This window comes from Herpailurus yagouaroundi, unplaced genomic scaffold (genome assembly GCF_014898765.1).
Source record: "Herpailurus yagouaroundi ecotype Mexico unplaced genomic scaffold, PumYag 210, whole genome shotgun sequence".
Classification (NCBI taxonomy): domain Eukaryota; kingdom Metazoa; phylum Chordata; class Mammalia; order Carnivora; family Felidae; genus Herpailurus; species Herpailurus yagouaroundi.
The window spans coordinates 25,571,836-25,583,884 of record NW_024412441.1 but is presented as its reverse complement, the minus strand read 5'-3'; the positions used below and the strand labels follow the sequence as shown (position 1 = coordinate 25,583,884).

The 12,049-nt window shown below is 49.0% G+C and overlaps 1 protein-coding gene and 1 long non-coding RNA gene across 3 annotated transcripts in view; one reads left to right on the top strand and one right to left on the bottom strand.

Moving 5' to 3' along the window:
- Positions 1-12,049, top strand: part of UXS1 (UDP-glucuronate decarboxylase 1) — a 102,779-nt gene that overhangs the window by 76,746 nt on the left and 13,984 nt on the right. For both annotated transcript variants that reach the window (XM_040454136.1, XM_040454137.1), the window contains exon 10: positions 8,743-8,862. In XM_040454136.1, coding sequence (XP_040310070.1) covers positions 8,743-8,862 — 120 coding nt within the window. The remainder of the gene's footprint in view (positions 1-8,742; positions 8,863-12,049) is intronic.
- On the bottom strand, positions 2,800-4,175 carry LOC121016471 (uncharacterized). The gene is made up of 3 exons (XR_005784302.1): positions 4,064-4,175; positions 3,024-3,137; positions 2,800-2,910 (listed from the first exon to the last, which is right to left on the bottom strand). It is a non-coding gene; the product is annotated as an uncharacterized LOC121016471 (long non-coding RNA).

Below are 12,049 nucleotides of genomic sequence, written 5' to 3'. Positions count from 1 at the left end.
TTATGGAAAGAGCCTAAATGTCCATCAACTGATGAATGGATAAAGAAATTGTGGTTTATATACACTATGGAATACTACGTGGCAATGAGAAAAAATGAAATATGGCCTTTTGTAGCAACGTGGATGGAACTGGAGAGTGTGATGCTAAGTGAAATAAGCCATACAGAGAAAGATAGATACCATATGGTTTCACTCTTATGTGGATCCTGAGAAACTTAACAGGAACCCATGGGGGGAGGGGAAGGAAAAAAAAAAAAGAGGTTAGAGTGGGAGAGAGCCAAAGCATAAGAGACTGTTGAGAACTGAGAACAAACTAAGGGTTGATGGGGGGTGGGAGGGAGGAGAGGGTGGGTGATGGGTATTGAGGAGGGCACCTTTTGGGATGAGCACCGGGTGTTGTATGGAAACCAATTTGACAATAAATTTCATATATAAATAAAAATAAATAAATAAATACATAAATAAATAAATAAATAAATAAATAGGGGAAAAAAAAAAGAGACATTACTCACCTTGAAAAAAAAAAAAGAAAACTGTAAACTCATGTTCCCATTAGAAGCCCTTTGTGTGTACAGTTGGTCTGTGCCTAAGTGTCCCTGATAAGAGCCCTGTCAAGAGGGTGTCCCTGCATTGCAGGGCCTGTCCTGGTGAAGGACAGTCCCTCACTTGAATGATGCCTTTACCGTGGAATGTCTGGGATGTGCTTCACACACCGAAGGCCCCAGCAGACGAGTGTTGTGTGGATGGAAAAGTCACATCCATGGTCAAGTTAATCGTGTGCTTCTCACTGGAACACCAGGGGCTCTACCTGTGGGAACTATGTCCTGGTACTAGGTCTGAGAATGCCTTGTGGAAGAAAGGCTCTGTGCTTTTGAGAAGCTTGGGGTCTCGGCTGACAGCACCTAGTGGCCTGTAGACTTGTCCAGACTCATCACATTGTTTAGCACACCTGTCCAAGGACTCGTGTTGGGGTGAGTGTTACAGTCACTGTCATCTGGAAATAGCACATGCCCCTTGTGGTGAGTTGGGACTCATAAGCAGATGTGATTCAACCGCCTTCCGCCGTAGCACTGCTCCTGCTCCTGTGGGGTAGCCATTAGGTCAGGGAGTGGCCGTGCCTCTGGGTGGCAGGGTCATGTCTGGTTCTGGTGGCCACACAGCAGACAAGTAGAGGTCATGCCTCTTGATGTGTGGACAGCACAGCCAAGGGCTGTGCACTGGGGCGGAGGTCACTGGCCTTGCCCGAGTTCTGAGAGGCCTGTGAAGAAGGCACAGCATGGGCTTCCCACCTTCACCCCACTACTATTTGCCTTACAAATAACTCTGCTTCCTTGCAGGGAGAGCCATGGGTCCACAACTGGGCTCCCTGCAGCTTCTCTCTCCCACCTTAGTCTGAATCCATGCTGAAGAGGAGGAGAGAAACATTGGTGCATTTCCTGCAGTCGAAAAGTGTTTTGTGTTCCTGCTCTGGCAGGATGCAGGGCCAGGAATAGAAAATAAGAAAACACAGATGAGCAGGAAGGAAGAAAAATTGTTACCCGTAGTCCCATCCAGAGATAAAAATAAGGACAAAACAAATAAAATAAACTCCGCCATGTGAAGACTGTGAAGGATGTAAACGTTTAGGACCCAAGTAAAATCTTTTACTCGGGATTATTACATTAGCTCCCAGAAAGAGTAGGTCGGACACTTCCTGTCCACATGGGGTTGGCCCCTCGGGGTGTGGCCTGGTCTGGGGCAAATCAGACCATCTTTGGGGTTCTCACTCCCAAGTGACTGATTTTCAGAACTCTGACTTTGCTGCTGCTTGTGCTTCGTTAGTGGATGTAGCCGTGTGGACCCTAAGTGCTCAGTTCAGTGCCCCGCAGTTCTGGGGGTACGCCCTGCAGGCCTGTTCTGGGTGGCGCAGAGCAGCCGGACCCTGTGGGCTGTGAGGGCCTCCGGTGTGCTGGCCTCTGTTAGGGCTCAGCCTGTAGGGCGTAGCCTGTTTAATATCCCCTCATTCTCATGACGCCTTGGAGGTAGGGGTGGGTGGCCCATTTTCCAGATGGGAAGGTGGGCTACAAAACTTGTTCTTAGCTCCCCCGCCTGTAAGTGGAGTCAGGATCCACACTGGTGGCAGCGCATGCTCCTTGGCCCTTTCCTGGTGGTCCCGGTGGGGCATTGCGGGTGAGGAAGCTTGGCTGGGCGAGAGAAGGTGCAGCTCTGAGTCCACGGGCGTCGGCGCTGCCCTGAAGCACACGCACTCAGTGAGGACACCCGGGCCGGCAGTCCACACGGCATTGCTCTGGGATGACCAGCCGCTGATAGAGCAATGAGGTTAACCACCAAGGAACTGTGCCAGTTTATAGTTATAAATTCAGCCTTTCAAGATAGCAAGATACATTCAAAGCTTCAGGTGTACAATTTACGCTGTCTGGAAACAGATGAAAAAAGAATGACCAGAAAGAAGGATAAACCATCATCCTTTGGCATATCTTTACTTAGTTATTTCAATAACTTAAACTCTTTTTTTTTTTTTTTACATGACACATCGCCTCTGAAGTGTCAGTTGTCACTTCATTGGGAAGACCCCATATGGTATGTGGTTGTATCTTACTCTGAATAAATCCAATGGATAAGGATGGAGAATATAATCAAGATGAAAAGAGGCATGGATAATCTTGGTCTAAAGATTTTAGAGATCTTTTTCTAAAGAGCTAAAGGACGATTTTCCCTTTTCCAAAAGATTCTCAGAATCCTGAGTTTGTTTTCATGTATGGAAATATGCTAACATATTCTAAATAGAACCTGACTTCCCAGAAAAATCTATCACACGTACACGTTTCAGAACACATCCTTTACAGGAGAAGCTCCCATGAGTCTTCTTCCAGGGGGTGGAATGAGATGGAACCCAAACAGGATCGTCACCTTTACAAAAACACGTGAAAGGCAAAAATAGCATTCAGGGTTGGTTTTTCAGCGAGCCGTTACAGAGGCTGTGAGCCCTCCCCCCACCCTCCCACCCTCCCCGAGCGCCTTACCCAGAAGCCACACACAGCATCTCAGCATCGCGCCAGGTGCCAGAGCCTTGACCTGTGTCCGGGACCATCTGGGCTTTGTCTCGGTTTATTCTGTTCATGTTAGCAAGGTGTGTCCTTGGGTATCAGAAAAGGCAAAGAGAGGTTACTTTTAGAGTCCGGGAACGCTCAAAAATTTTCCCATATAAATTCATGGTAATTGCTTCTTTGTTTTATGTCTTCCCAGCTTATGAAGGGTTTCATAGAAACGCTCTACTTCTGGATCCCAGGGGAAACCTGTCCTTTGAACTTGTCAGGGAGGAATTAAGGTCTGCGTTCTTTGTGCACTTGGATGAATCTGGGGACCTCAAATGTGGGGACTTGTCCACTCGCTGTGGTCAGTGGTTGGTGTGCATTTGAGCTCACGGCCCCACGTGAGTCTGACTCTCTGGGGTCTGTGGCCCACCTACAGGACTGGGTCTGCAAAACAAGCCACCATTCATAAAACCATAGATTGGCCAAGCAGAAAGACTGAAAACTCAGAAATCATCTAATCCAGTGGCCTTTTGGGTTTTGTTTTATTTTCTGACATCAGGGTACTTTTTTGTTTTAATTTTTTTTAATATTTATTCTTGAGAGAGAGACACACACAGAATGTGAGCGGGGGAGGGGCAGAAAGAGAGGGAGACACAGAATCTGAAGCAGGCTCTAGGCTCTGAGCTGTCAGCACAGAGTCTGATGTGGGGCTTGAACTCACGAACTGTGAGATCATGACCTGAGCTGAAGCCGGACACTTAACCGACTGAGCCACTGAGGCACCCCAGGGTACTTTTAAAAAATTACATAGTTGGTATATATGTTTTAGTTTGAAAAATATATATTCAGCAAGCAGCTTATAAGTCAAATGTTTGAAGGTAGTATTCACCTATAGGGGTTAAGACTCGTGGCCTGGAGTTGCCCAGTGCCAGCCTTGTCCTGTCTCCTGGCTCCGCGGCTTACTCGCTGAGCACCTGGCCCTCCACACCCCACAAGTCCCAGCTGGAAACTGGCAGAGTAGTACTTACCCCTCCTGGCTTCACCATGCGCTGCACAGCGAACACTCTGGGCTGATTGTTAAGACCAAAGCAGGGCTGTTGAGGGTGATTGCCAGGCAGACACGTAGCTAGCGGCCCCTGACCTTGTGTGTCCTCCTCCCTCCGCCACCACTGAGAGCGAATTGGAACTTTTTAGCACTTTGGAGAACCCTGCACGGCAAGACTGCTCTGTGTTCTGTAACGGCCTGCAGACCTCTTCAGGATGCATTTAGGAGAGGTCGTAGGGGAATTACCCAGGTCACTGTTCAGGACCTCATGATCCTATTGCTTTGGGGACGTGAGTGCACTTCTCCCAGCGGTGTCAGGAGGATTATGGAAGCATCACAGAGTCAGGCCCGTCATACCCAGGAGCACTTCTTGTTTCTTCTGTCCCCATCCCTGCCTTCTGAGCAGGCTTCCCACAACCGCGGAGTGGGTGGCAGATGGTCAGCTCTTGGTCGGCACCTGCTCTCCCGAAGCAGGGCTTCTGTGTTCTGTCCTCCGGCACCTGCCATCGGCGAAGACAGTGACTGTGATCATGCTGTGTTGTTCAGTAGCTGGCGACAGTAGTTGCCAAGCAATGATTGCATTTTAAAAGAGAGCTTTTGAGGGAGAGCTCATTTAATCCCTGCTGGCAGCATTTCTGTCCTCTGGAGATATTTGGGGAGGGAGGAGTCTTTGTTCCCTCACTGTATCTCTTGAGTTACCACTGGTTGATCAGTCAGGCCTGCCTACCAAACCCTTCACCCTTCTTGGGCCCTAGAAATAGGGGAAGAGACCTTCTGATGCCAGCTTACCATCTGGGGTTGTGTATTACTGCAGCCTGGCCACGGTTTCCAAAGCCCAGTTATCAAAGCAAGCCACGTGTTCTTTACCTGTGTGTGCTTACATGTGCTCACTCGGGTGGCACCCCGAGCATTGTCTTCTCTTAGGTTTCCACTGGTTTTGTGTTGCTGTGTCTCAAACTTGGAGGAGTCACCCTAATGCTTGATAAAAACTTCCTGATGCTCGAAGTCCTAAGTGAATGACTCCTGATCCCCACCCAGGACAACCACGGACACAGTGAAACCCAGCCATTCTGAAATACTCGGCAGTTCCTTTTCCGGGTCACTGGTGTGTGTGTGCACACACGCGTGTGCGTGTGCAGAGATCCTGCAACATGCCATGGTGGAAAGTCACGCACCAGCACGGTAGTCACCACGACTCTGTCCCTGGCAGACGGAAGGTTGAATATGAGTTAGGAGTTTGTGCATGCGTTTGCTCATTGGTCCTTCAGGGGAGGGTCTCCCCGAAAAGGCATTGCAGCCTGTAGGCACCTTCTGGGGTTTCACCCAGGGAAGTAGGCTTTGTGTCAGACACTGGCCCTTTCCTCAAGTGTGAGATGGGGAGTAATTATACCTTCCTCCAAGGTGTGTACGTGTCCACCCACCAGGCTGCCACCGTAAGCAGCCGTGTCAGTATCTGTTGACTGTCCACCCTGTCATGCAAGGGCCCTGCAGGATCGCAGGGGATGAGGGCTGTTAGACTGTGCGTGCAGAATGGGGGTGGCCTTTGTGTCCTGGGAGGCAGTATGCAAACTTCAGAGCCACTGCATGAGAGGAGAGCGGGTCTTATGTTGCATGAGCCTTGGGTTTATGTTGATTTCATTTGCGAGCTATTGATTTCATGTTTGAGAGCTGGAATTCTCAGAAAGGTGAGGTGGCTATCCTGGTAACCACACCTATCCAGAGGCATTGTCCTGTAGCACCTAAGTTTATAACCCAAATGGGAAAACCATAAAAACAGGCTCCTTTACATCTTGGTCAGTTCATGTCTTCAGAATGCGGCTTTTATAAGGCCTTGTTCTGGAAGGTTGTTCCAGAGGATAAAGTCCAGAGGATGAAAGCATCTGATTTGTTGCAAACCTTACATAGCCCACAAGCTTCCCCCTGCTGGGCACATGGGTTTGTCTCTTGTAAATTTGCTGAGGCTTTTCCAGTCTTCTTCTAGAATAATGTCATATTCATCCACTTCTGATCTTTCCTCATCTTAACAATTAAATGCAAGTGGCTACTTTTTGAGTTCTTTTCTACTGAGGTCAACATCTCTGCTTCTTTCTCCCCCTCACCCCATTTTGGAAATATTCTCTGGTTCAGTACAGAAAAGAATGATTTATTCATGGACCTAGAATTAGAGCTCATACCTTAATCCTAAAACTCTGAGTAGCTCATGTGAGCATTATAATGTATTGCTGGGAGGCCCTAGCAAAAATGTAGCCTTCTGGTTTCTAGAAGTGAGCTGTTTGCTGGATCCATGCTTCCCAACAGTTTCACATCTTGGTGCCCATAAAATTGCTAATGTTTGTCTAGCAACTGGGACAGAGATAAGGCTGCCATGAGCAGAGGTGGCCAGCCAGGTGGTTCCAGCCACAGGGAGACCTCATGGGCCCTTGGGACACTGTAGCTCATCACGTCTCAGTCATTCCAGTGGTGGTGAAGTCTGTGCATAATCAGCCCGGTTAGCTGAGGGTCCATTGGCTCCTAGCCTGTGCCAGATCTGAGGCAGTAGAATTAGAAAAGATAAGAACTTTCTGGTCAAGTAAACACAATAGCAGCTACTGCTTTTGGCTGCCAGGCCCGTGCCAAGGGTTATGCAGGACCGGCTTCCTTTTTATGATCCCCCTGTGAGGTACGTACTGTTCTCTCCAAAGTATATGGTGCAGCTCAGTGAGAACAAGTGGAGTTGGAGGGCACATGAGCCCCTGGGCCTCACGCTGCCATCCTGCCTGTCCTCAGATGCCTGGAAAATACGTATCTGTAGTCTAATGGGTGAAACAAATTAGAGACACAGATGCTGTGGAAGTTCACTAATTCCGGGTGTAATGCAAACATTTAACTTTTTTTTGAGAGAGAGCGAGAGCACACATGAGCACATGCACAGGGGAGGGCCAGAGGGAAAATCTCAAGCAGGCTGCACATCCAGCGCAGAGCCTGATATGGGGCTTGATCTACTGACCATGAGAGCATAACCTGAGCAGAAATCGAGTCAGACACTTAAACAACTGAGCCCCTCAGGCGCCCCAAAACATTTAACTTTTTGATTCATGAAAAAGTAGCCTGTGAAATTAAGAATTGCGTGAGATAGTTTAGAGAAGCCTTTTGGGGTTTAAAAATGTACTTTCCTGGGGGCACCCGGGTGGCTCAGTTGGTTAAGCATCCAACTTCGGCTCAGGTAATGATCTCACCGCTTGTGAGTTCGAGCCCTGCATCAGACTCTGTGCTGACAGCTCAGAGCCTGGAGCCTGCTTCAGATTCTGTGTCTCCCTCTCTCTGTGCCCCTCCCCCATTCATGCGCTTGCTCTCTCTCTCTGTCTCTCTCTCTTTCTCTCTCTCTCTCTCTCTCAGAAGTCAATAAAAACATTAAAAAAAAAACTTTCCTGATTATAGATTTGAAAATATACTTTTCTTGATTACAAAAGTACTACATATTTCCCATGATTATAGCAGCACTATCAACAATAGCCAAAGTATGGAAAGAGCCCAAATGTCCATCGACGGATGAATGGTTTAAAAAATGTGGTATATTATAGACAATGGAGTATTACTCGGCAATCAAAAAGAATGAAATCTTCCCATTTGCAACTACGTGGATGGAACTGGAGGGTATTATGCTAAGTGAAATTAATCAGAGAAAGACAAAAATCATATGACTTCGCTCATATGAGGACTTTAAGAGACAAAACAGTTGAACGTAAGGGAAGGGAAACAAAAATAATAATAAAAACAGGGAGGGGAACAAAACAGAAGAGACTCATAAATATAGAGAACAAACTGAGGGTTATGAGAAGGGTTGTGGGAGGGGGATGGGCTAAATGGGGAATCTACTCATGAAATCATTGTTTCACTATATGGTAACTAATTTGGATGTACATTTTAAAAAATAAAAAATAAAATTAAAAAAAATTTGTCTTACTATAAAAAAGAAGTAATACATATTTATTGGAACAAAAATAGAAAGATTTAAACACGTAGAGGAAAGTGAGCACCTGTAATCCGACCATGTAGAGACAGCCATTCTAAATAATGTTGGCATGTATCTTTCCAGGTCTTTTAGATACCAACCTACGGGGGGTGCCAGATTGTCTTTAGGTTTTCACTAAAACAAGTTTTCCAGTGGACCAGATTGGGAGTGTAAGACAGCGTGGCTCTTCAAAAGAATACCCGTATGTCCCTTCTTTTCCAGGATAAAGTATTTGCTTGTTTTTCTTCAAATCAGCTATTAAACATTCATTGACATTTAAATCACTATTGACTAGTAAACCTGCAGGAAACACTGTGTGAAGAAGATTATAAAGGACTATGCATGGCATGGTCCTATTTGGGAAATAGATATTTATTTGCTGGGAAAAATTTTTTCTCCAAACATGTTTTCCCCATGTACTGATTAGCTACCTCGCAGGTTTTCTGGCAGAGGGTTGATGCCAGTGGCCTGATAGTGGGATCGGGGACACATTTGAGTTTGGTATAACTGTGTGCAGTCCTCATATTTGTTAACGAATGCATCATGTAGACCGAACCAGAAAACCACTCTCATCTGGGAGCAAAAAGCCAGACATTTTCAGACTTCCTTTACGGGCTGGGCTCCAGAAGCACGAAGTGAACTGCATCTCACGTCCTCTTCTGCTGTTCCAGGAAGGCGTGGAAGTGCGGGTGGCCAGGATCTTCAACACCTTTGGGCCACGCATGCACATGAACGACGGCCGGGTCGTCAGCAACTTCATCCTGCAGGCGCTACAGGGCGAGCCGCTCACGGTTTGTGCGGGCCTCGGGTTGGGGGCAGAAAAAGTTGGCAGTCTGCCAGCAAGTGACAAAGGAGCAGTGCCTCTTGGTCCAGGGAATAACTTTCCCACAGTTGTCGTTTTGCGCGGGGCACATCCTGCTGCCCTTAGTGACGAGGAGGGAAGGCACGGGGCTAGAACCCAGAAGAGGAGCAGCAGAACCTGGTGGGCTTGTTCTCCAGGCGCACAGATAGTCTAGTGTGCGGGCTACGGCCTGGTCCATGCTGCTCGGGCCCTGGGATATGTCTGGCCGCACCAGCCTGCCAGCAACCACCTTTCTGGACATTGTTCTGGCCCTCCGGCTGTAGCCAGGGCTGTGTGTGTCCTCAGTGACCCTCAGGTTGCTAAGTGAGGTGTCTGGGGCAAGTCTTGGCAGTTGTCACGGTGACGCCCATACGCCCTCTGCTGGTTGCACTCAACCTGGGAGGCTTCAGGACCCTGGTGGTTTGGGGTCAGTGGTTCAAGCGTAGAGTACAGGTGAGCACCAGCGGCCCCATGCCCTCAGACACCCCTGTGGCATCAGGATGTCACACAAGGGGCTCATCACCACCCCCTGTCGCCACCTCGGGGAGGAGTGGCTCTCGCCTGCTCTATGTGGGGTTTGCTGATTCAGTTCAGATGGTTTTCTTTGGTTTTGCTCAATCCTCAGTTCTCTCTTCCTCTCCTCTTCCTGTTCCTCTGCCCTCCTGCCTCCTTTATCCCTCCTCCTCCTCCTCCTCCTCCTCCTCCTCCCTCCTGTCTGCCTCACATCTTCCAGCCCTGTAGCCTCTGCGTCCTTTCAGGCTCAGTGTTTGGTGGACATCCAGGGTAGATAAGGGTCTGGTTACTCTGAAAACTGCAGGATGGTTTGCTTATCAGCTGAGTGGATTCCGGGGGGAACGTTACAGCTCTGTGTACATACGTATCCATCCATCTGTCTCTCAATAGAGTAAATTTACCGTCTCCTATTCAGTGACGTTTGCATCCGTTAAGTCACTCAGTGCTCACGACAGATGTGGGGGACGCAGATTCTATTAGCCTGTTGTCCAGATGGGGAGACTGAAGCTCCATTAAGTCACTCAGTGCTCACGACAGATGTATGGGGCGCAGGTTCTATTAGCCCACTGTCCAGCTGGGAAGACCGAAGCATGGAGGTTAGAGGAATTGCCCAAGCTTATGTGGCCAGACAGTGGCTGCCAGTCTGAGCCAGAGCCTCTGCTCTCGATCGCTGTTCCCTGTGGTGCTCCTATTTCTTCTTGGCTAGGTTGGCTACACCACTGCCTATTCAGAACAAAACGCTGAGCCTGTTACAAGATGATGTGCCCCCTGATCCAGGGCAAGACACATGTTGTGGGTGACTTTTGCTGCACACATGCGGGAGAGAGGTGAATCCAAACCCTTTCTCAGGGTGTCACACACCTGCTCCCCCCTCCCACTTACCAGCTGCTGGCTCCAAGCCTCGGGGCCTGCAGATGGCCATGCCGTGGACACCCTGGCTCCTCTCCTGACCACAGCCTGGTGGTCTTGCCCTAGAGAGATCCAGAATCCGGCCCCGTCTACCTCTTCTGTCACTGCCCCTGGCCCTCATGCCACACACTCCCAGTTTATTGCCCTGGCCTTCCAGCCATTCTCCCTGTCGGGGGCTCTCTGCCCAGCAGCCAGGGGAGCCTTTAAAGGTAAGTAGAAGCTCGAGAGCTTTCACCTGCTGAGAGCGTGATTCACGGGCCTCCCTGCATACCCCAGCTTTTTGCCCCACTGCTCTGCAACCCAGCTTTTTGCTTCTACCTTTCCAGGGAGCACGTTCCTTCCAGGCATCTCCCTGTTCAATCATCCTCTCATCTGGACCATTCTATATGTAATGACACCCACCTGCCACTCTTCCCTCCTAACCATGCTTTCTGTTGTTTTCCTTGCACTGATCACTGACTGAAGTATTATTTTTCCAGCCACCAATCCCCTCTCGAGTGTCAGCTCTGGAATCGGGAACTAGTTTCATTCATGGCCGAGTCCCCAGCTGCCAGAAGAGTGCCTGGTGCCCAGGAGGCGTGTGATGAGTGCTGGTCAAGCTAACGATTGGGTTTATAGTGGCTGCTTGCCTTTGTGATGAGCACAAGGGCTCTGGGGCTTGTTCTGGAAGTAGTGGTCTCAGTGTTACTGAAAGCTAAGCTTCCTCTCCTCCGTGTTCCCCTTCTGCCTGCTGTTTGGGCCCCCCCGGGTTCCTGCACGGGGACCCCTCAAGTCCAGCTGCTTGGTTGAGAATTCCTCACCCTCAGGGACACTCCCGGAGCTTTTTTAGCCACTGCCCTCCCTGACTATCTTCACACCGAGATCAGAGCTGCTTTGTTTGCAGAGCAAACTGTTAAAAGCTTTCTGAGAAACAGCTTCTTGACTGATTGCCTTCTGGGCTGCAGCCAGTGCTCCAAGTGTCAGGTGGGAAGCTAGTCCTCGCCCGCCCAAGAAAGCACCTATTGTGGGCAGATGGTGGTAGTAACTCATGTGTTGTCTCCTCGCCACCAGAGCTTCTGTGCCAGGGACCCGGCAGCAGGACGACTGGTGCCGAGCAGGACTGCGACGAGTCCAAAACACGCCACGTTCCATCTTTTCTAGGCGCCTCTGGTGGCAGGAGTCCTCAGGGAGGCTTTTCAGAAGTGTCTGGTCCCTCCTGTCACACAGCATTCTATTTCCCTGTAGTGATTTGATGGAGTCGCTAAACTTTTCGTCCTTTGCTGCCCCGTTGAGATAGCCTCTCTTCTTTCATCAGATGGCTCTGTGGAGAAGTGTTGGAGGAGGAGGTCATGTGTCATGACTCTCTGTCCAGCCCATCTTGGGGAACACTTTGCTTAATGAGGAGGTACAACCATCCTTTCCCTTCCTGTTCATTGCCAGCAAGTTCTTTCTAAGACTAAAGATCTCATTTGTAGCAGCTTAGTATCTTGCCTTCCCTTTTCCAAGCTGGGTTACTGTGGTCACCCGCCTTCCAGCTGCTATTTCCCTGAAGTCTTTTGTTATCTTATCTCTGGGCAAATACCATTCTTTGGACCTGTCCCCGCCTTGAGTCATAGACCTCTGTTAGGGTGACTCGGAATATTTTGCTGAGTTCTGTGAGTCACGCACAGAAGCTCTGTTCTGTCTAGCTTGAGCACACAGAAGCTCAGAAAATCCTGCAATCCAGTTCAGAAAGT